At 36.2% G+C, this 21,765-nt stretch overlaps 1 protein-coding gene across 5 annotated transcripts; it reads left to right on the top strand.

Annotated features, from left to right (window-relative positions):
- Nucleotides 1-7: 7 nt before the first annotated feature.
- On the top strand, nt 8-21,690 carry hnrpkl (heterogeneous nuclear ribonucleoprotein K, like). Of its 5 annotated transcripts, none has more exons than XM_026212499.1 (16): nt 8-120; nt 1,727-1,837; nt 4,736-4,833; nt 4,908-4,964; nt 5,791-5,834; nt 7,812-7,884; nt 9,083-9,196; nt 9,332-9,460; nt 9,567-9,877; nt 13,823-13,876; nt 15,032-15,074; nt 16,180-16,195; nt 16,380-16,412; nt 16,523-16,590; nt 17,680-17,849; nt 20,771-21,690. In XM_026212499.1, exons 2-16 carry the CDS (start codon nt 1,777-1,779, stop codon nt 20,799-20,801), a joined length of 1,302 nt encoding a protein of 433 aa, XP_026068284.1. In that variant the 5' UTR covers nt 8-120; nt 1,727-1,776; the 3' UTR covers nt 20,802-21,690. The 5 variants fall into 5 exon arrangements, with proteins under 5 accessions (XP_026068284.1, XP_026068285.1, XP_026068286.1 ...); XM_026212500.1 differs by having other exon boundaries at nt 15,035-15,074; XM_026212501.1 differs by lacking the exon at nt 16,380-16,412.
- Nucleotides 21,691-21,765: the final 75 nt, after the last annotated feature.

Below are 21,765 nucleotides of genomic sequence, written 5' to 3' on the forward strand. Positions count from 1 at the left end.
AAATTCCGGTACAGCCAATCACGAAGCTAAAAATAGCACGTAAACCTACAATGAAATCAAGGTAGAAGAATACATAGAAATTTCGGGTGAATATTGGTGTCACTGAAGGGCTGCCTGCAGGTTTGTTCAGTATTTTGAGTCGTATTTCTACACAGGCACCACCTTTTAGAACTGTACCGTTATTTCCGGGAGTAATAAATAACAGAAGCGTCGAACGTTAATTTGACCATTAAATGCGTCGTCGTACTGTAAATTAGCCAGTTAGCTTGCTAAGGTAAGCAATTCTCAAAATGGAGTTTCCTGCTGATCATACGCAACAGTCGTCAGATAATAATTTCCCTATTATCTAACGAAAGTATAATCTTGCACACGGCAAAAACTGTTTTTTAAATAAATATACTAAATGGACTAACTAAACCATGTGTTGTCATTTTGCTCGCAATAGGAGTGAATCTAGAAAACAAGCCATTTTGTGCCCATACATCGCAGGCGCTAAAAGATTTCATTTATATACATTTTTGGACAGGTGTTCTTGTTATTGTCCACAAAATGATATGGTTTTCCTTCGCACAGTTCAGTAAATGCAGATGTGTTGTCAGTTAATGAAGACTTGTACTGTTATGGCAACTGTAACTGTAAGGCTAGCAGGCTAAATGCTACTTGCGCACCATTTTGAAACACTGGGCCATAACCTGTGTGCTTCTAATATATAACCAATGCGAATATTTCGATATCGTTAGGTCTCATTTAATAATTAAAATACTGGCCACTGGGTTTTGCGGGTAAAATACATTCACTTTGCATTTGAATGGTGTTGTAATTGTTGAAATAAATTGATTTAGAATGTTTTATGTATATTGCGTTATTTTAATGTACATCCTGTTCTTGTTCGTATTTTCAATTTGTTTTCTGTTAAGTACTACGTAAATACCGTAGTGCATGTAAATGGTAATATTTAGTAGCATAATATTGCCCTCTAATAATATCACTGTAACATTGTGTAGGCACAGACTTGTTTGACTTTTTAATATGACGTATCAGAGTGAAATATATATATATATGTAAGATGGAACCTGATTTTATTCATCTGGAAATTATTGAATTGTGAAAAGTTGTCACTGTATCAGTGGTTGGATTCTGGTAAATGATGCTATAAACAAATGATAGATTAATGATGCTATAAACAAATGAAAGTTATAATGAATCATGTATAGTTTGGTTGGAGGAATAAACAGTCTTACAGTAGATAAGGAAACACTTCCTTTATTTTGTGGTGTCATGATGTCAAAGGTCCATTCAGACTCTCCAGTATTCTAGCACATTCTTCTCACTTAGTAATATGGCTAATAATAATATAAAGTTTGCCTTGGTTTCTTTTCTGTATCTACATTAGGTGAATAATTTTGCTTATTTTAGTATTTCTTTGTAAATGCAATACATGTCAGTCCTTGATTTTAAAGATTTGTGTTTACATTTTGTAAAATTTTGTACCACCTGAATCAAAATCAATTAAGAATCACTGACAGGTGTTTGGAGGAGAAGACTCCATGTTTGCATCAGCTAAAAGTCGATTCTGATCCAGGACAAGCTATAACTTTTTGATGAAAATTTATGAAATAATTTATTTGGAATAACAAACTTTCTACATTAATTAAGATTTCAAATTGACCTTAAATATGGTGTAGTTTCTGCATTTTTTTTAAACTTAAGATGATATGTCTCTTAGAGTTACCCGTCGAGGACAGCCTATTCCAGTTTCACCGCTGGCTGAAGACAATGGAGACAGACATTGAGCAGCAGGAAGAAGATACCACTTTCAGTAACACTGACACTAACGGTAAGGAATAGAGTTCAACTGTGTCTGTCCACTGTTTCTGTGACCTTGGTTTTGAAGGTAGTTCCCATTATTTTATTTTTATTGTCCTTGTTAAAGAGTTATAAATAAAGGCTAAATGGCAGCAGACATGTTCTGATGCATTCTGATGGCCTAATAGCTTCATCTTTCAGCTCAACATATATTCCCACTGTAGTGCATGTTTATATTAATGATTGGGTCAAAAAAAAAAAAAAAAACCTAAATAGGAGCATTTTCTCGAGTGGTTGCCTTATATTCTAGCTAGGGATGCACGATCATGATTTTTCTTGGCCGATTCTGATACCGATGTTTTTACAACCTAACTGGCCGATTCATATACTGATTTCCGATTTTTTCTTTAAGCAACCGAAAAAAGATGGAAACTATGCATAAACAAGATGTTTATTTGGTATTTAATAGGCCAAACTGTCTTTTGGCTATTGAAAAAAATAACCATAACCATCTGAAATTAATGGCAGAAACTGCACAGTAAGTAGCCTATATTCAATACAAACATAGATACTGAAATCAGCATTTAGCTTTCGTTTTTGAATTGGTTTGAAACTACATAGAATTGGCCTTAAATTATAAGATTAACTGTAACCATGTGAAATTAAGAGAAGGGTCTTGCTGCAGACTTGCACTTGGACTCTCAGACTTGCATTCTTAGACTTGCACTCTCAGACACTTGTGCTTCCGCTAGCGACGTCACTTGCAGTCTTTATTATTATTCTTTTTTTATATTTATTGATAATTTTTTGTTTGAATCTTTCAACATTTTACAACAATAGCCAGGTGGTGAAGAAAAGAAAAAAGAAACTAAATTGCAATGTCACTTGCAATCGCTACTTGCACTCTCCGCTACCTGTGACGTCACTTGCAATCAACACGTTCGTGCATGTTGCCAATGGAGACGAGACGCTGTGGTGGTGATTAAATGATTAAAACTAAATTAGTAGGTCTATTACTATACACAAAGTCTTTCGTTAAGCGTTTTCCTCCTGTAGAAAAAAACAAACGCTTAATATGGCATAATGTATTAGGATACGTTAAGTTCAATTAAAAGACCAAATTCGATATATAGTTATTATTTAATGTACAAGGCAAGCAGATGGCTATGAACACAATGCGAACGCTTAATGTGGCCTAATAACAGACAAAGATGATAAAGACAATTCAGCATGCATAGCCTATATGTCTTGTTGTTGACTCAGTATATACAGACCAGCAAATATGAACGTGCATTATGAAATGCATTAAGTGATTTTAAAAGGATCAACTCCGTTCAGGCAAGCAGAAGTGTACAGAACGCAGTGCGTTAAATTGTACATTAAACGTTTTCCTCCTATAGAAAATCATTATAAATAAAACACATAATGTAGCTTAATGGACAAAGACAGTGATATAAACAAGTTGTAGAAAGTTTATTCTATATGGAAAAATGCTTAACGCGTTTATTCACCACCACAGCTTCTTGTCTCCATTGGCAACAAGCACGATTTGTTTCGATTAAAAGGTAGCAGAGAGTGCAAGTAGCGATTGCAAGTGACATTGTTATTTTGTTTATTTTTTTCTTGTCTTCACCACCTGGCTACTGTTATAAAATGTTGGGAAATAAAAAAAAAAGTAAAAAAAAAAATTAAAAAAAGACTGCAAGTGACGTCACTAGCGGAAGTGCAAGTGTCTGAGAGTGCAAGTCTGAGAATGCAAGTCTGAGAGTGCAAGTCTGAGAGTGCAAGTGCAAGTCTGCAGCCAGACCTTCTTGGAAATTAAAGGCAATAAATGCATAGTTCTACAGTCCAAACAACACAATCAACACCCATTCAATGAGATGTTTCTTCATCAGCATTCAGTATTTGTTTTAGTTTTTAAATTTGATTTAAAAAAAAAAAGGTCTTTACCAATGAGACTAAATAAAAGTATGCTATATAAATACATTATTCCAAAATGTTAAAATCAAATAATGTTGGTGCAAATGAAACCGATGCAAAGTGTTTCATTCATCCAAAAAAAAAAAAAAAAAAAATTTGGGTAATGATTCACATCTATATTTTTTTACTTGAGCCAATGAAAAATAAGTAACTATTGACTCAAGTAAAAAAAATATAGATGTGAATCATTACCCGAATTGTTTTTTTTTAATTGGGTGAATGAAACTCATTGTGCTACAGCGGGTGATTTTAAAATCCAATTAAGTCGATGTAATTTTAAGGTTAAAAATCATCCTATGCATAACTGATGTTTACCTCTGGCGTTTCAAACATGTATGCAAGTTCTAATTTACAAAAAAGGAAAAAAAAACATTTCAGTTTTGTCACATGGAAAGGAAAGGTACAGTACGCTCGCGCAGCTTCAGTGAGCAGGAAAGGGGCTCTTATTTGTGCCCTAGTATAACAACAGCTGTTCGATTCCTGCTATCTGTGCCTCAGACGTGTAGCTCTGCACGTCCAGTGCTGAACGGCTGCCCGTGTCCTGCGCACAGATTTCGGAATACTTCCACACAAATGACATAGCGAATAATTACATTGTAGTCTGTGCACACGGTCACACTTCTGGAAAAATCAGCTGAAAAAAGACCAAAAACCATCCGATTGCGTATATTAACCAAAAACCATCCAGTTCCGATTTATGGCAGGTCAACCGGTGCATCCCTAATTCCAGCATGTATACATTTGGATTTAACATAATGTTTTTATGGTAGAAAGAGGATTATTTGTTAAACTGCTTTCTGTAAGTCCTCAAATTTCATGAGAACTTCAGTCACAAGTGCTTGGTTATGTTTTGGATTCCATAATGGCATTCTCTCAGAACGAGCAGTTTGATAAACAGGAATGTCTTAATTGATGTTGAGGCTCATGTGCCAGATTTGTGTTCCCTAAGGCAAGCGCCCTGCTGAGGACATGGATGAGGAACAGGCATTCAAACGCTCCCGCAACACAGATGAAATGGTAGAGCTCAGGGTGCTGCTCCAAAGCAAAGTGAGTGAAGCCATACAAATGCACATTTCTTTGATATAGATTACATTTTTAGAAGTGTCGTTTTCTGTTTTCAGAATGCAGGGGCTGTGATTGGAAAGGGAGGCAAGAACATTAAAGCCTTACGCACAGATGTGAGTATTAAGACCATTATGAACCTTTAATCAAAGTTCTCTAATGGTCCCGTTTTAACGAGACTTCTGAGAGCATTTTCAAACCCAACATTTGTTTTCATGAGCATTTCAGCAAAAACACAAATCAGTCGGATTTGAAGTCACACAAATCAAAACTAAAGACACCATCCGTCCATTACAATCCTGCAAATTTTTTTATGCATTTGATCTTGTCTTCTGTTTTGTAGCTATAGGTTGGCTCATTTGGACAGACAAGCTCTCTGAAATGAGGCTATTTTGTGAGTCTTTGACATTGTGTACTAAAGGGGAAGCACTTCTCGACTTTGTTCTTGAAGGCATTCTCTTTCACTGTCCCCCCACTTTTGAAAACCCAATTACAGATGTCTTGACTCTTGAGCTGACCCATAGTCCTGTGAACCACTGTTGCCCAGTGGTTCTACATTAAAAAATGTCTTCAGATCTGTCCAGCCATGTTTCATGTGCATTCATTGCATAGTCTCTTCAAAAAAGAAAAAAGAAAATTGGACAGTAGTTTAATGAGTATAGCCTTGTATTCAATTAAAATGTATTCCTTTTCCCCCTCTTCCCTCTCCTTTACTTTTTTGTTTTTGGCCACCTTCCTCCATTGCCCATGTACTGGATCGACTTGCCCCTCCTGCGTTGCCCACCTTGATGTTGGCCCAACCTCCGCCCCTGAACGCCCGCCCGCCCACCTGACACCCCGGTTGGCCCCGCCCATAAACGTGCCCCTCCTTAAATGGGCACCTTACTTGACATCATGTGATTGAATGCCCTTGCCCAATGCCAACCTCCACGACCAATGCAGTACAATGCCAGTGTATCAGTCCCAGACAGCAGTGGCCCAGAGCGGTATGTCCCACCAGTTATTGCCTCACTGCCTGATTAGAAAGAGAACACATGTCTTTGATAACCTGACTTCTGTTTCATTTTAACATTTTCATACATATAGTCCCCCTCCCCTTTTAAGAAACGTTTATTGTTCCATTTGACTTTTTTTTTTTTTCTTAATTTATTTTTGTATATATATTTAAATATATATGTTTTCTCTCCTCCCTCAACACCCCCATTAAGTCTCTGAATATAATTTACGAACTTTTTGTCGCACAGAACTGTATCTAATCAGTCACTTCTCAGATGGGGAGAGACCTCACTCATAGTCTCTGCTGAATGAAGTGTGTGGATTAGGGGTGGGTGGTATGACAAAAAATATTTTGTTGCAAATTAAAATATATATAACCATGCCGCACTTATGAATGAAAGTTACTTTTGCTTTTTATATTTCACTTTTTATGAAACCAAACTATCAGATTATCCATAACATATGAATAATTCTGAAAGCAAATGTAAAACCAATATTGTAAATAGGGCTGTGCGATTAATCGAAATCGAAATAAAATCGCGATTTGAGTGTGCGCGATTTCTAAATCGCTTTATAGGACGATTTTCTGCGGCCCTGACCTCCTGCAGTATGTTATCTGAACCAATCAGGATGCAGCGCACCTGAGTGCAGTGCGAGAGCAGAGCACTGAGAGCAGACTGGGCATATGCCTAACTCCAGGTTCACAAACTGTCTGTGATGCGCAGCCTTTTTGTTTTTTTGAGCCATGTTAACGGATCAGAACGTTAACACTCAGAACGTTAAAAATATTTTTAATGATATTCGTCTCGCTGTCGGTCGGATCCTTTGAAATAAAAATGCCAATTAAACCTTTGTCATTTATATAGTAGGCATTGACCCGCACATCACTGGTGCGAGTGGAAAGATTCGCGCTCGCGCATTATTTTAAGAACTACGTCTGGTTTTTATTTATTAAAAAGTTACCGAATTTAATTACAGGAAATTTATTTTCACTTATCTAAATCAAAACTTTAATTTCAGGTTTAATTTAATTTGACCAAATATTTTGGTGCATCGCTAGGATTTTTGCATTACTCCTTGCAAATAACTTAAAACAGTCTATATATGAAGTAAAACGGCTAATTATCAATCAGTTTTTACATCCTATGCATCATACTGCCCAGTCCTAGTTTGGATGATTATTTTCATTTGGTGACCTGACGGTGAATTGTGGAGAAGGCCATCTCTTTTCGCTCTGTCCTTGTTGACCCCCAACCCCAGAGCCCCTCTCCCTTACTGTTCCCAACATCACTGTCCATGATTCTGAGCTTGCGCCCTACCGCAGCCCTCTCTGTCACTCATCACTGTTGTCTTTGATTTTTCTCTGGTGCTGCATTTCTGTCCCCTTGTTTTTTTGTTTTTTTTTCTCTCTTAGCCCACATACGTTCAGCCTCTTTATCTGCAAATAAATCTATCATTCTTCCCTTCCCCTCCTTTTCGCCTCATTTTTTTGCTTTTTATGTTAGTTTTTGGTTTGGTTTCTCTCATCATTGTGAGAATGTGATGTGCTGATGGCACCATAGAGTGATTTGAAGATACTTGTGAATATATTTTTTTTCTTTCTTTCTCCCCCAAATGTTCTGGTGGTGGGGTAGTGGTAAGCAGATCTCTCTTGATCTCTCTCATTCTCTCTTGGCTCGTGTAGCCATACAGTGCCTTTTCAGTCTCAGCCCTCCCGCTGTCGCCCATCTCTTCAAGACCTGTATTAATTGAATGTGCGAGAACTGAGTGCATGTCAATGGCCCGTATCTCAGTCCAGTGTTGGAAAACTTAAAACATGTGTTCAGCAGTCCCCCTTTTGTAATTTATTTTCTTTTGATTCAAAGTCTTGTTTCTCCTTTCTTCATTGCTTTATGGTATGCTGCAGGGCTCTGGATCTAAAGTTTTGTATCCTTTTGTTTTGCTTTTGTCTCGATGTGCTGCTACAGTATCCTGAGTGTGAGCGCTGATATAGAGACTATCGGTGAGATTCTGCTGAAGATCATCCCTACCCTGGAGGAGGTGAGCAAATCAAACCCAGTATTGAAAGCCTTAAAGACACCATTAAATTAACATTTTATGTACATTTGTTTCAAATGCATATGATTTGGAGATTTTCAGTCTATAAATGACTTCAGTTTTCTATAAGACTTTGTACACTGTTCTACTCAGAATATTGTAAAGCTATACTATAATCTTTTTTGATTAATTGCTGAAAAAGCTCAATTTTGTAACCAGGTGTTTAAATTGTAATAATTTGATATTTAATGATATAGCAAAGGTACATTAAATTGATCAGAAGTGACAAAGACAAGAAAAAGTTTAAATTTCAGATAAAAGCTGTTCTATTCATGTTTTTTTTAGAATCCTGAATAAAGTATCCTGGTTTTCTAAATGCTATCGGCTGTTTTCAATGTTTTAATGTTGATGACAAGAAATGTTCCTTGAGCACCAAGTCAGCATAATAGAGTGATTTCTGAAGAATTTCTGTAGTGGCTGCTGAAAATTCAGAGCATAAAATACTTTAAAAAAACTTTTTAAAAATGTAGAATGCTTAAAGGGTTAGTTCACAGTGCTTAATCCAAAAGAATTTAAATAAAAAGCTCCCATCCATAAAAAAAGTGTCTCATACGGCTCCGGGGGGTGAACATAGGCCTCCTTTAGCGAATTGATGCGTTTTTGTGAGAAAATATCTATATTTAAAACGTAATAATCACTTTAATGTAGCTTGCGCCAACAGTTGTACAAAGAAGCAGCTCTGGGCAGATGCCGTATGAGGTCATTGTTTCGCATGCACTGGTGAATTTCGTGAAAACCAACGTTTGTTTACAGGATCAAAGGAAGCAAAGTTTGCTTACTTAAGCTAGCAAAGGAAAATCAGAGTCCTCTTGGCTTATATCGAAATCCCCTGACATTCTTCGTTACAAATCCTTGTTTTGTACTTCTAATTAGTGACCGTTGTTTTGTTTTAATCTCTCTGCTGCCTTTCGGTGTGTGTCACTTCTGAGTGGCTCATGCGCAAAGCTGACCTCAAACATCATTCCCTTGGAACTGCTTCCGTTTACAACAGTGAGCGCAAGCTAGATTAAAGTGATTATTACATTTTGAATATGGATATTTGTCTTACCAAAATGCATCGATTCACTTTGATTGGATGTGACAAAATGTCTGTTGGTTTCCATGTGTCCTTAAATGTTCCTTTACGCTGTATGTTTGGCAGTATCAGCACTACAGTGGGACTGACTTTGACTGTGAGCTGCGTCTGCTGATTCATCAGAGCTTGGCCGGAGGCATTATTGGAGTCAAAGGTGCCAAGATCAAGGAACTGAGGGAGGTAAGCACAGTACTAAAAATTCCACATATTGTAAAATAGAGTAAGTAACCAGGTGGCTTAATATTTAAATCGGCATAACAAAAAAAAAAAACACAATTATCCCTGACAATGAGAAATTGGTTCATTCATTTTAAGAATACCCAGACCACAATCAAGCTCTTCCAGGAATGTTGCCCCCACTCCACTGACCGTGTAGTGCTCGTCGGGGGTAAACCTGAGCGTGTGGTTGAGTGCATCAAGGTCATTCTAGAGCTGATTTCAGAGGTGAGGTGAAAACATACTGACAAACGGTTTCTTCTCATTAGACATTGTAGCAAAGTTTCTTCCTTGTTGGTAAATAAAGCTTATATTTGTCCTGCATGATCTGTAGGCTCCCATTAAAGGTCGAGCCCAGCCCTATGACCCAAACTTTTATGATGAGACCTATGATTATGGCGGCTTCACCATGATGTATGAAGAAAGAGGGCGACGGCCTATGGGAGGGTTCCCAATGCGAGGCAGAGGAGGATTCGATCGCATGCCTCCTGGCCGTGGAGGTCGTCCCATGCCTCCATCCAGACGGGATTATGATGATATGAGCCCTCGTCGTGGACCACCCCCACCCCCACCAAGCAGAGGAGGACGTGGGAGCAGTAGGGCCCGAAATCTGCCTCTGCCTCCACCACCACCACCTAGAGGAGGGTAAGAGAATGTAGCAGTTCCTCACCCTGCAGGTACTTAGAGTTTTTCAATAAGGGCATCAATAAATAACTAGATAAAAAAGTTCGTCAAGACAAACTTTAAGTTGGCTTGAGAAAGCCTGACCAGAAAGTCTGAAAAAGTTTGAAAAGTTTGAAAAGTTTAAGAAGTTTAAAAAGTTTTAAGTTTGACGGTTTTCAGTCTGAGATAGATAGATAGATAGAGTTTGAAGATAGATAGATAGATAGAGTTTGAATATAGATAGATAGATAGATAAAGTTTGAAGATAGATAGGTAGATAGATAGAGTTTGAAGATAGTGTTTGAAGATAGATAGATAGATAGATAGATAGATAGATAGATAGATAGATAGATAGATAGATAGATTAGTTTTAATATAGATGGATAGAGAGATAGATTAGTTTTAATATAGATAGATAGATAGATTAGTTTTAATATAGATAGATAGATAGATGGATAGATAGATACAGTCAGAAGATAGATAGATACAACCATAAAATAGATAGAAAGATTAGTTTTAATATAGATAGATAGAAAGATAGATTTAGATAGATAGATTAGGTTTAATATAGCATGATGCTAGCATGATTTTAGCATGATTAGCATGCGACTAGCATTTTGCTAACATGATTTTAGCATGATTAGCATGCGACTAGCATAATTCTAGCATGATTAGCATGTTGCTAGCATGATTTTAGCATGATTAGCATGCGACTAGCATGTTGCTAGCATGATTTTAGCATGATTAGCATGTTGCTAGCATGATTTTAGCATGATTAGCATGTTGCTAGCATGATTTTAGCATGATTAGCATGCGACTAGCATGTTGCTAGCATGATTTTAGCATGATTAGCATGTTGCTAGCATGATTTTAGCATGATTAGCAGGAGACTAGCATTTTGCTAGCATGATTTTAGCATGATTAGCATGTTGCTAGCATGATTTTAGCATGATTAGCATGCGACTAGCATGTTGCTAGCATGATTTTAGCATGATTAGCATGTTGCTAGCATGATTTTAGCATGATTAGCATGTTGCTAGCATGATTTTAGCATGATTAGCATGCGACTAGCATGTTGCTAGCATGATTTTTAGCATGACTAGCATGTTGCTAGCATGATTTTAGCATGATTAGCATGCGACTAGCATGTTGCTAGCATGATTTTAGCATGATTAGCATGTTGCTAGCATGATTTTAGCATGATTAGCATGTTGCTAGCATGATTTTAGCATGATTAGCATGCGACTAGCATGTTGCTAGCATGATTTTAGCATGATTAGCATGTTGCTAGCATGATTTTATCATGATTAGCATGCGACTAGCATGTTGCTAGCATGATTTTAGCATGATTAGCATGTGACTAGCATGTTGCTAGCATGATTTTAGCATGATTAGCATGTTGCTAGCATGATTTTAGCATGATTAGCATGCGACTAGCATGTTGCTAGCATGATTTTAGCATGATTAGCATGTTGCTAGCATGATTTTAGCATGATTAGCATGTGACTAGCATGTTGCTAGCATGATTTTAGCATGATTAGCATGCGACTAGCATGTTGCTAGCATGATTTTAGCATGATTAGCATGTTGCTAGCATGATTTTAGCATGATTAGCATGCGACTAGCATGTTGCTAGCATGATTTTAGCATGATTAGCATGTTGCTAGCATGATTTTAGCATGATTAGCATGTGACTAGCATGTTGCTAGCATGATTTTAGCATGATTAGCATGTTGCTAGCATGATTTTAGCATGATTAGCATGCGACTAGCATGTTGCTAGCATGATTTTAGCATGATTAGCATGTTGCTAGCATGATTTTAGCATGATTAGCATGCGACTAGCATGTTGCTAGCATGATTTTAGCATGATTAGCATGTTGCTAGCATGATTTTAGCATGATTAGCATGTGACTAGCATGTTGCTAGCATGATTTTAGCATGATTAGCATGTTGCTAGCATGATTTTAGCATGATTAGCATGTTGCTAGCATGATTTTAGCATGATTAGCATGCGACTAGCATGTTGCTAGCATGATTTTAGCATGATTAGCATGTTGCTAGCATGATTTTAGCATGATTAGCATGTGACTACCATGTTGCTAGCATGATTTTAGCATGATTAGCATGTTGCTAGCATGATTTTAGCATGATTAGCATGTTGCTAGCATGATTTTAGCATGATTAGCATGTTGCTAGCATGATTTTAGCATGATTAGCATGCGACTAGCATGTTGCTAGCATGATTTTAGCATGATTAGCATGTTGCTAGCATGATTTTAGCATGATTAGCATGCGACTAGCATGTTGCTAGCATGATTTTTAGCATGACTAGCACGTTGCTAGCATGATTTTAGCATGATTAGCATGCGACTAGCATATTGCTAGCATGATTTTAGCATGATTAGCATGTTGCTAGCATGATTTTAGCATGATTAGCATGTTGCTAGCATGATTTTAGCATGATTAGCATGCGACTAGCATGTTGCTAGCATGATTTTAGCATGATTAGCATGTTGCTAGCATGATTTTAGCATGATTAGCAGGCGACTAGCATGTTGTTAGCATGATTTTAGCATGATTAGCATGTTGCTAGCATGATTTTAGCATGATTTTAGCATGATTAGCATGCGACTAACATGATTTTAGCATGATTAGCATGTTGCTAGCATGATTTTAGCATGATTAGCATGTTGCTAGCATGATTTTAGCATGATTAGCATGCGACTAGCATGTTGCTAGCATGATTTTTAGCATGACTAGCATGTTGTTAGGATAGATAGATAGATAGATAGATAGATAGATAGATAGATAGATAGATAGATAGATAGATAAGTTTGAATAGATAGATAGATAGATAGATGAGTTTGAATATAGATAGATAGATAGATGAGTTTGAATATAGATGGATAGATAGATAGATGAGTTTGAATATAGATAGATAGATAGATAGATAGATAGATAGATAGATAGATAGATAGATAGATAGATAGATAGATAGATGAGTTTGATGATAGATAGATAGATAGATAGATAGATAGATAGATAGATAGATAGATAGATAGATAGATAGATTAGTTTTAATATAGATAGATAAGTTTGATAGATAGATAGATAGATAGATAGATAGATAGATAGATAGATAGATAGATATAGTTTTAATATAGATAGATAGATGAGTTTGAATATAGATAGATAGATAGATAGATGAGTTTGATTATAGATAGATGAGTTTGATTATAGATAGATAGATAGATAAGTTTTAATATAGATAGATGAGTTTGATAGATAGATAGATAGATAGATAGATAGATAGATAGATAGATAGATAGATAGAGTTTGAATATAGATAGATAGATGAGTTTGAATGAGTTTGAATGGGTTAGTAATAGTACATAGGTTAGTCTGATTGAGTCTAATGGGCTTCAGTGTGTTTAGATTTGAATTTTTGACAGTTGGAGTTCACGGAATGTTCAGATGAGCAGAGGCTTTTCAATGCAAGTCTATGGGATTTTTATGATTTTTAATCTTCAGTTTTATGAAAAGTATAAGTCCGATCAGTCTAAAAAGATATAGCAACTAACTTCAGATCAGTCTGAAGAGCTGGGCTGAGTTTGGAGTTTGTAGAGTTAAAGCTCTAGGAGGAGTAGCAGTCAACAGTTTAGTCTCAGAAGAATAATAATAATAAGAAGTTTAAATACAATATCAGTAAGTTGGCTCTCTCAAGCCAACTTAATAACTGTAATGAAATAAAATTACATGTAAGTGTGTGTGTGTGTGTGTGTTTATTTTTTAATAAGTGTTGCAGTTCTTAGGAGTTCACTGGCCAATCTGTCATTATCTTGTGTAATATGCATTATACCAGCATAGAACTACATTTGTGTTAGTGGGAAAGGAATAACTGATTACATTACTTTTTTTTTTCCAGAGGTGATCGATTTTCCCACCAAAGCTATCACAGCAATATGGATGACAGACCAAAGTAAGTAATCAGAAAAGCTGTAGATTTAACTGACCTTCGCACTAGGAGCAAAACAAAAATGAGCAGTAAATCACAAAATGCTAAACTTCACATTGTGAAATGAATACCAATTAGACTGAAACATTTATTGGCACACTACACGTATCCAAACCAAGATTAAAGGAGAAAGAAAATGAATTTGACTACTAACAGGACTCAAGATGGGTTTATGTGGGTCCTAAAAGCTGTTACATTTATTGGTCAAATAGAAAACAAAATTGACATATACCGTAATTTATTTACCTGAACTGCAGAAGGTAACAGGCTTTTATTTGAAGCAGGCTTTTATTAGAGGCAGGCCTCTATTTATAATTCAGTCTTCTTCATGCTGAATCGCGCATGCGTAGTATCATCAGCTCCTCGGTTCTCGAATCGGACGCGTCCGACAGAAGCGTTTCTCGGTTCAGTGTACTGGTGATCCGAAAACCGATGCAACCGGTTCTTGACTCGAGAAACATCCGGCAGTGGGCGTGTACGTTCGTTATCTGGCTCTGCTGCACAAATTTGCCCCGCCCTTTATTTAAGACCGGCCCTTTATTTGTCCGTGTTGACCACGCCCCCGGCCACTATAAGAGGCCCGGCGTTTATTTGACTACCGGTTATTATTTAAGGAATTACGGTAGTTCATCATGTTGTTAAGTATTTCTGTAAAAATACATTTTCAATAAAAAAACACTTTTCACCATGAATATGAATGACTATATATATTTTTTTTTTCAAGTTCCGTTTTATTTCTAAATTTGTTTCTAGAATCTGCTGTAATTGTTAAATGAAATTTTAATATTAAACTGCAATTTACTAAAAGTTTAACAAAAATAGAATTTTAAGGCCCTGTGATTTGTATTTATTCTGAAATCGTTTTATTTTTACCAAATTCTGCTTTCCATTAATTAAATAGTTGGCATATTTTGTAATCACTTCAGTTAAAGTTTGAAATCAAATAATAGCCTTTTAAATGTAAATATTTTTCTATTTTATCTCTATTTTGTTATTTCAAGTTTGTCTGTTGGTAGGTTTTTTTATTTTTTGGCCACTCGTGATGTTAGGTTTTTCAGAGCTTTCAGAAGCGTGCCAATTATAAGCACATAAAATTAACCATGTCTCTCTTCCTGTAAGCAGTGACCGAAGGGGGCGAGCTGGAGACCGCTACGAGAGCATGGTGAGCAATGAGCATAAATCAACATCTGAATATAAATTTGTAGTTTTTCAGCATATATTGAGATTCATCATTTGAGGGTCATCTGTCATTGTGAAGGATGATAGAGATTTTTTTTTTTCATTAATGGGCAGTTAAAAAAAAAAAAGTAGAATGGCTTGGTCTTTCTTTCTGAAGTGACATTGTAATCGATTCATACGTGGAGCTCCTGTGCCTAGCGCACTGGTTTGGCCTGCTGTTGCTTGGCAACAGATTTTTGAATCACTTGTTGCCTTGGTTACCAAGGAGCAGTTAAATACGTAGGTGAAGGCCATCACTCTCGCCAATGAACTTTGGGCTTCGCTTCACGGAGTGAGCAGAATCCACATAGACAGAGTATCAGCACACGCATGTCCAATTCAGTGCTGAAATCTGAATAAAACTGCCAGTGTGTTCAGCTCAGCTCAGTCTCATAATAACATATTCAGGCCACGTTTCTTACAAAATAAATAAAATAAAAGATATGAATGATGCAGTTCATTTTAATATAGTAAATGTTAGTTTATTTATTTCAAATATTATATATTTTGAATTTAAAAATGTAAAAAATTAAAATAAAAAGGCTTTTCTGACCTTCTTGTAAATTCATGACAAATTAATCAATTTTCTTCTTCTGATTCATGATACGATAATGTTTGTTCCTTCCACTTCCAATGAAAATGTAAAGTATTGGAAAATTTTATGAATGAGATTGCAATAATAAAAAATTGGCTAAATGTGTATAATTGACAAAATTGTCAATGCAAAATATATATATATTTATTCCACAGTTTTTAATAATCATTATGCTTTGAACCCAGGCATTACAATGGTTTAACAGCGGTTAAAGAATGTTAGGTGTGTGGCATCTTCCTAACAGTGCCCTAAAACTCCTTTAACTCTGGTAAAAAATCACTTTATTGCATGGCCTCGACTGGTTTATTGCTTTCTTTTTAAATAGAAGTGTCCGATTGAAAGCGTAAAGAATCAACGATCCATGTAGACTGTGCTTTGTGTTTATGCTTGTGCTCTCTGAATTGACTCCATGTTTTTTTTTTCTCTGTCTTTCCCCCCCCATCGTTGTACACAGAGTGGAGGTGGATATGGTGAGTGTTCTTCAGCTGCACACATACACACTAGCTCAAGGTTACCTCCAGTCAAACGGAGCACTGCACGCCTCAATAGTGTAGCGTTTCCTGCTTTTCTCTCTCTCTTTATCTTTTACTGTCATAGCTCTGATATCTTGATCACTTTTTCCATCTTCTTTTTCTTTTCTTGTTTCATCTGAAGACAATAATTCTTCTTGGGAGCCCTTCCAGTCTGGTGAGTGTGTCAGTTATTGTGAAAATGGATTGTATATATTAATACTGCTTGAATGAGAGGCCTACATTATAGGCATTGGCTGAATCCCAGTAAGATGTTTGTTTCAACAGGTGGTCGAGGTTCTTACAGTGACATTGGTGGGCCTGTTATTACAACACAAGTGACTATCCCTAAAGATGTGAGTGCAAAAGTAGAAAAACACAAGGTTTTTATAGTTGGTGTTTTTATTCAGTTTTTAAATAAATGTAATGTTCACTTCTGAATTTATTTGGTGGTGCAGATAATGAGTGTTTGAAACAGTGGGATTGGGAAATTACCTGATTCAAACTGTTTGCCCACACCTAAGCAGCAGTGTTAAGGCCCGTTCACACCAAGAATGAAAAAAATAAAGATAACGATATTAGCGACCACACCAGCGAACGATATTGTCTGCGTATTCTAAGCTGACGCGCGTCTGCTGCTTTACATTTTCGAGCAGATTACAGCAGGATTGATTCTGATTGGTTGGCAATGTTTTTATCGTTCATCAGAAAAAAAAATCGTTCTGAAAGTGATTCCAGCGATATCGTTTCTCTGTGCCTTTATTGTTATAGTTGTGGTGTGGACTCCGTTATTCTTTAATATTGAGAACGATTTTTAGAACTATATCTTTATCGTTATCTTTATCGTTATTGTGCTTTGTGTGAACTGGCCTTTACTTTTGTATTATTTATATTTTATTGCCATAATTGTCAATGTGATATTAGGTATTATTTGTATGGTATCAGTTTAATTTAGCTATTATTATTTTTTTTTTGTATTTGCTCTAATTTACAGTTTGTCATTTTAGTATTTCAACTTTTTTTCAAATTTTCATTTTAATATTCAATATTTTTTATTTTATTTGACCTCGGCTTGATTGCAACACTTGCTAAGCACCACTGGTCTATACAGTGTGTTACTGCAGTTGATTGAGTTCAGCAGAACACATAGTTTGCTCGTCATGTTGATTTTGTTTGTGTGTAGCATACACATAATAACCAAAGGATACTTTGGGCTTTAGCCAAAATATTTATTTCTTATGTAATCAAAGTGGAGATTATAACTGAAAGCTACTCAAATCAGTCTGAATCAAATCAAAATCAAATTGAGAGCTTCCGAAACCGAATTAATCTTTTTGGATAACTGATTTTTACATAACTATGTATTTTAGTATTTAGTATTTCAACCACTTTTTTTAGTTTAGTTTTAGTGGATTAGGAGACATTTACTTCATGTCTTGTTATAGCTGGCCGGCTCTATCATTGGAAAAGGTGGCCAGAGGATCAAGCAGATCCGTCATGAGTCGGGAGCATCTATTAAAATCGACGAGCCTCTGGAGGGCTCAGAGGACAGGATCATTACCATCACAGGCACACAAGACCAGATTCAGAATGCCCAGTACCTACTTCAGAACAGGTGAGTCTATCGCCTATTCCAGAACTTTACCACCACCCCATCCTGACACATAACCATCATGTGTTTTAATCAGATGCGACAGTGAGATTCAGTGTGGGCTCTGAATTCACTTAACAATTACGGTTCCACGGTGGTTTCATTTAACAATCCTTATAGAACCAATTCGGAATAAGAATCTCTATTCCCAATGCTAGACCGAGAAAAGATATTCACCTGCTTTGTTTTCATACCTGGTTTGGACACAAGGTCACACTTAACCAAACAAATCACAGCTTCCTGAGCATATCAAGTCATAACATATTTTGTTATGGTGAAAATACAGGTGCTAAACTGCTAATTCCAACTGCCTGTCTTTCTTTGCTTACTATTTGAAACTAAAATGTATTTTCAGTAGTTCCTCACACTTTCTTTTATGCTTCATATACATTTGACTGCCGATTCATGCACTTCTTTTTGCCTGATCTAACAGCTTCCAACTTCAGGGGAGTTTCATATATTTTCCTTTTTGTGAAATGTGTACAGAAGGGTTTGTTATATTAGTTCCATTTGGGATCAAATCCAAATATAATTTACCAAGGGGCAAATGAGTGGGACCCAGGAGAATGGAGTGAACGCTGGCTTGCTTCTGTGTGGAAGACTTGTGATTTTGTTGTTGTTAGTTAGATGAAGTGACAACAAAGCACGGTCTGCCCTACAGCACAGGCCCAGCATCATCTGCCCCCACCCTCAAACACATTTCACCCATCCTAACTGAAGAGGCCTGCTCTGACTAACATCTGAACTCACATCTGGCCATGTCAGTGCTGGCTTATACTTAATAGCATGGGTAAACCGATCATAAACCAGCTTGTCTACTGTAACATGCCAGTGTGACTGCTTTCTAATGCTAACCTGTCTCTTGTCTGTATCATGGTTTTATGTTTCAAATGAAGCACTCTTATTATTCACCTTATTGTTTGGGTATACAATTAAGTCATGTTATTAAATTTAAAGCAGATATGAAATCATAATTGACCCTATACTTTGTGAAGTGGTGTAAATGATTGGTCTTTTTGAGAATGATTCATTGTTGTAACTCATGATATGCATCACAATAGTTATTTGTGCTGGAAATAAGGTTGTTACAAAACCACAATTTTATATATTATTGAAATTTCATAATTCTCATATCACAGTAAAGTTCTTTAGCTTATTAAAGACGTAAACAATCAATAATAAATGAATTACTAATTACAGACAAGCATAAAAATAAATATATTAGAATAAATATGCAAATAAAGTGCTTTTTAAGTTTTCCTTGTAGGCCTGTGCTACAAAAATACTACAGTAATTTCATAATCAAATATACAATAAAACTCTGCATATTCTTCAGTGTATGCATTTAAAGGGGTCATATGATGCTTTTTTTAAAGTTAATTATTTTGTGTAACAGAATATGTTGACATGCTTTTAATGTTAAAAAACACATTATTTATAAAATACTGTACATTATTGTAGGTCCTCTATGCCCTGCCTGTCTCAAACACATCATTTTTAAGTCCCTCCTTCCAACAAGCGCAGTCTGCTCTGATTGGCCAACTGGACCAGTGCATTGTGATTGGCCGAACACCTCAAGCACTCATTGGAAAATTAACACCCCTTTCCATAATCGCGAGCTTGATCTTTCAAAATAAATGTAAAGACATTTAATAATGTCCTTAGTTTTACCATCTGTTCAAGCTCGAAAGTGAAACAGAGTCACGTGACAGACACAGTGATGAAGCTCATGTGTTTGCAGTTTACAAGCCACAGACGGTTAAGACAGCTGACTCCACTGTGTGACTCCCTCTCTCACTCTCTCACTCACTCACTCAGACACGATGAGCAAAACTCCACTTCTGAACAGTCAATAGCAAATACTTAAACTAATATAAAAAAATACTTACAGTAGCTGTTTCAGAAGCACCAGATTGTCCTAGCAAATTTTGGGTGGCATTACGCAAATATTTCCACATCGTGACGTAGACGTGGCGGTGTGTTTGAATAAGCCTTTTAGGGGGGCGTGGCAGAGGCTAAACTTTAATCAAGAATATCTCTTTGGTTTTGAGACTTTAGTCTTTGCAACTTCAGGGATCTTATCTATGCACAATCAGCTTGTTACACACCAAAGAGAAAGGAAAACATGAAATTGCATTAAATGACTCATTTAACGCGCATTGAAGCTTATAAACATATTAACATTACAGAAGTTATTCAGTGAGTGATTTCCTCTTTTAGTTGTTTGATTAATGTTAAGGATGTAAATGCAGCAGTTCTTGCTGCAATCATGTGAGTGTAACCGGGAGAGACAATAATCCAAAATGCTTACGAGCTGTCAAATGTCTGCCATTATTCATATAGGTGTACATATTTTTAAAACTGACTTAAGGAAGCTGGGGATAATGAGGCTAATTTTTAAATGGCTACATTTCTTATTGAGTAAACTGTTTTAAATTAATGCAGCTTTTAAGTTAATGCATTGATGCTAAAATATCAAAACAGAACATGTAGAAAATCTATTCAACTGTACTAATCAACTAGTAGGTTTTTGGACAACTAGTTGTCCCAAAGCTAATTTGAGCTTCTTAATTTTACTTAAATTAAAAATAAATAAATGCATGCTAATATGATTAAACCTAAAATATGCAAATATAGTTAGGAAAACATCATTAAGATGCTCTCATAAGTAAATCGGCTAGTTTAATTATCTTTTGTACACAGTGTATTATAAACTAGATGATGTGCTCATGCTTTGTCAGTACTGTATTAACTTTATTATAATACTTTTATATACAGTTTGTTTTGTATTGTTTATTGTAATGGCATATCCAGCGCATGTAACGAACTGTCCCAGCATGATGAGATTTTGTGTGTGGTCTCAAGCGTGTCATTTCCTCTTTCAGCGTGAAGCAGTACTCTGGTCGCTTCTTCTAGAGGGTGGAGATCCAAGCCCAACTGCTGTACCCGATCACTTCAGCTTGTTTTCAGAGCCTACATTCCTCTGCTTCTTGGGTAGATGTGCTCCCTGCCATTTCTCCTAACAATATTTTTTAGACAACATATTTGAAGGAAACGTTTTCTTCCAAAGCAAGTGGATCCTATTTTTCCTTTAACATGTTTTTTTTTTTTTAATGCAATTTTTCCATTATTGATTGTACCGTTTCGTAAGTAGAGGGAGCCCATCTGTGATGTCCGCTGTTGGCCTTACCAGAGCTGCATGCTTAGTCTGTGCAACATGCAGAATGTAATCATCATTTAGTTTTTTGTTTTCGTTTTCTTGCCAATGAATTTATTGTCCCATTATCTTTTCGTCTTGATGATGAGACTTTTTGGGGAAAGTGTAAATATTGAGTTCAGTTCTTTAAAGTTTTAATATCAGTACAGTTTTATTTAAGGGATGAACGTCTATTTTGATTTGATAAAGGGGGGTTTTCAGGGTGGGAAAAGGATTCATTCCTGAGGGATTTTTTTTTTTTTTGTGCTAGTTTTTCGCAACCTGATTTTCAGATTTCGTAAAACCTCAGAAGATGGATTGACCGTTTGTACTTCACTGACATTGGGATCCGTTAAATCTTGCTAGCGCTTGTTTTGTACGTGTTTGTAAGCATTTTTACCATTTTAGATGGATCTTTCTAGACACCTTTCTCTTCAAAGTTTGGGGGAAATAAAAGCTTCTCTGTAAAAACAAAAAAACAATTGTGACCGGTATCTTCCATGTTCTTGAATCTTTCTTTCTCTCTGTCCCCTCTTGTGTCTTTGTAGAATGTGCTGCGAATCTAAAAAATTAAAGTCTGTGCCACCTTTTATTAAAACAGTGTCTGTGTTTTGGTTGTTGATTTCTAGTTAAAGGGATGTGTGCAATTAAATGGCTTGTTATGTCAAGATGAGATGTGTATGC

The sequence above is a fragment of the Carassius auratus genome, chromosome 30, assembly GCF_003368295.1.
Source record: "Carassius auratus strain Wakin chromosome 30, ASM336829v1, whole genome shotgun sequence".
Taxonomy (NCBI): domain Eukaryota; kingdom Metazoa; phylum Chordata; class Actinopteri; order Cypriniformes; family Cyprinidae; genus Carassius; species Carassius auratus.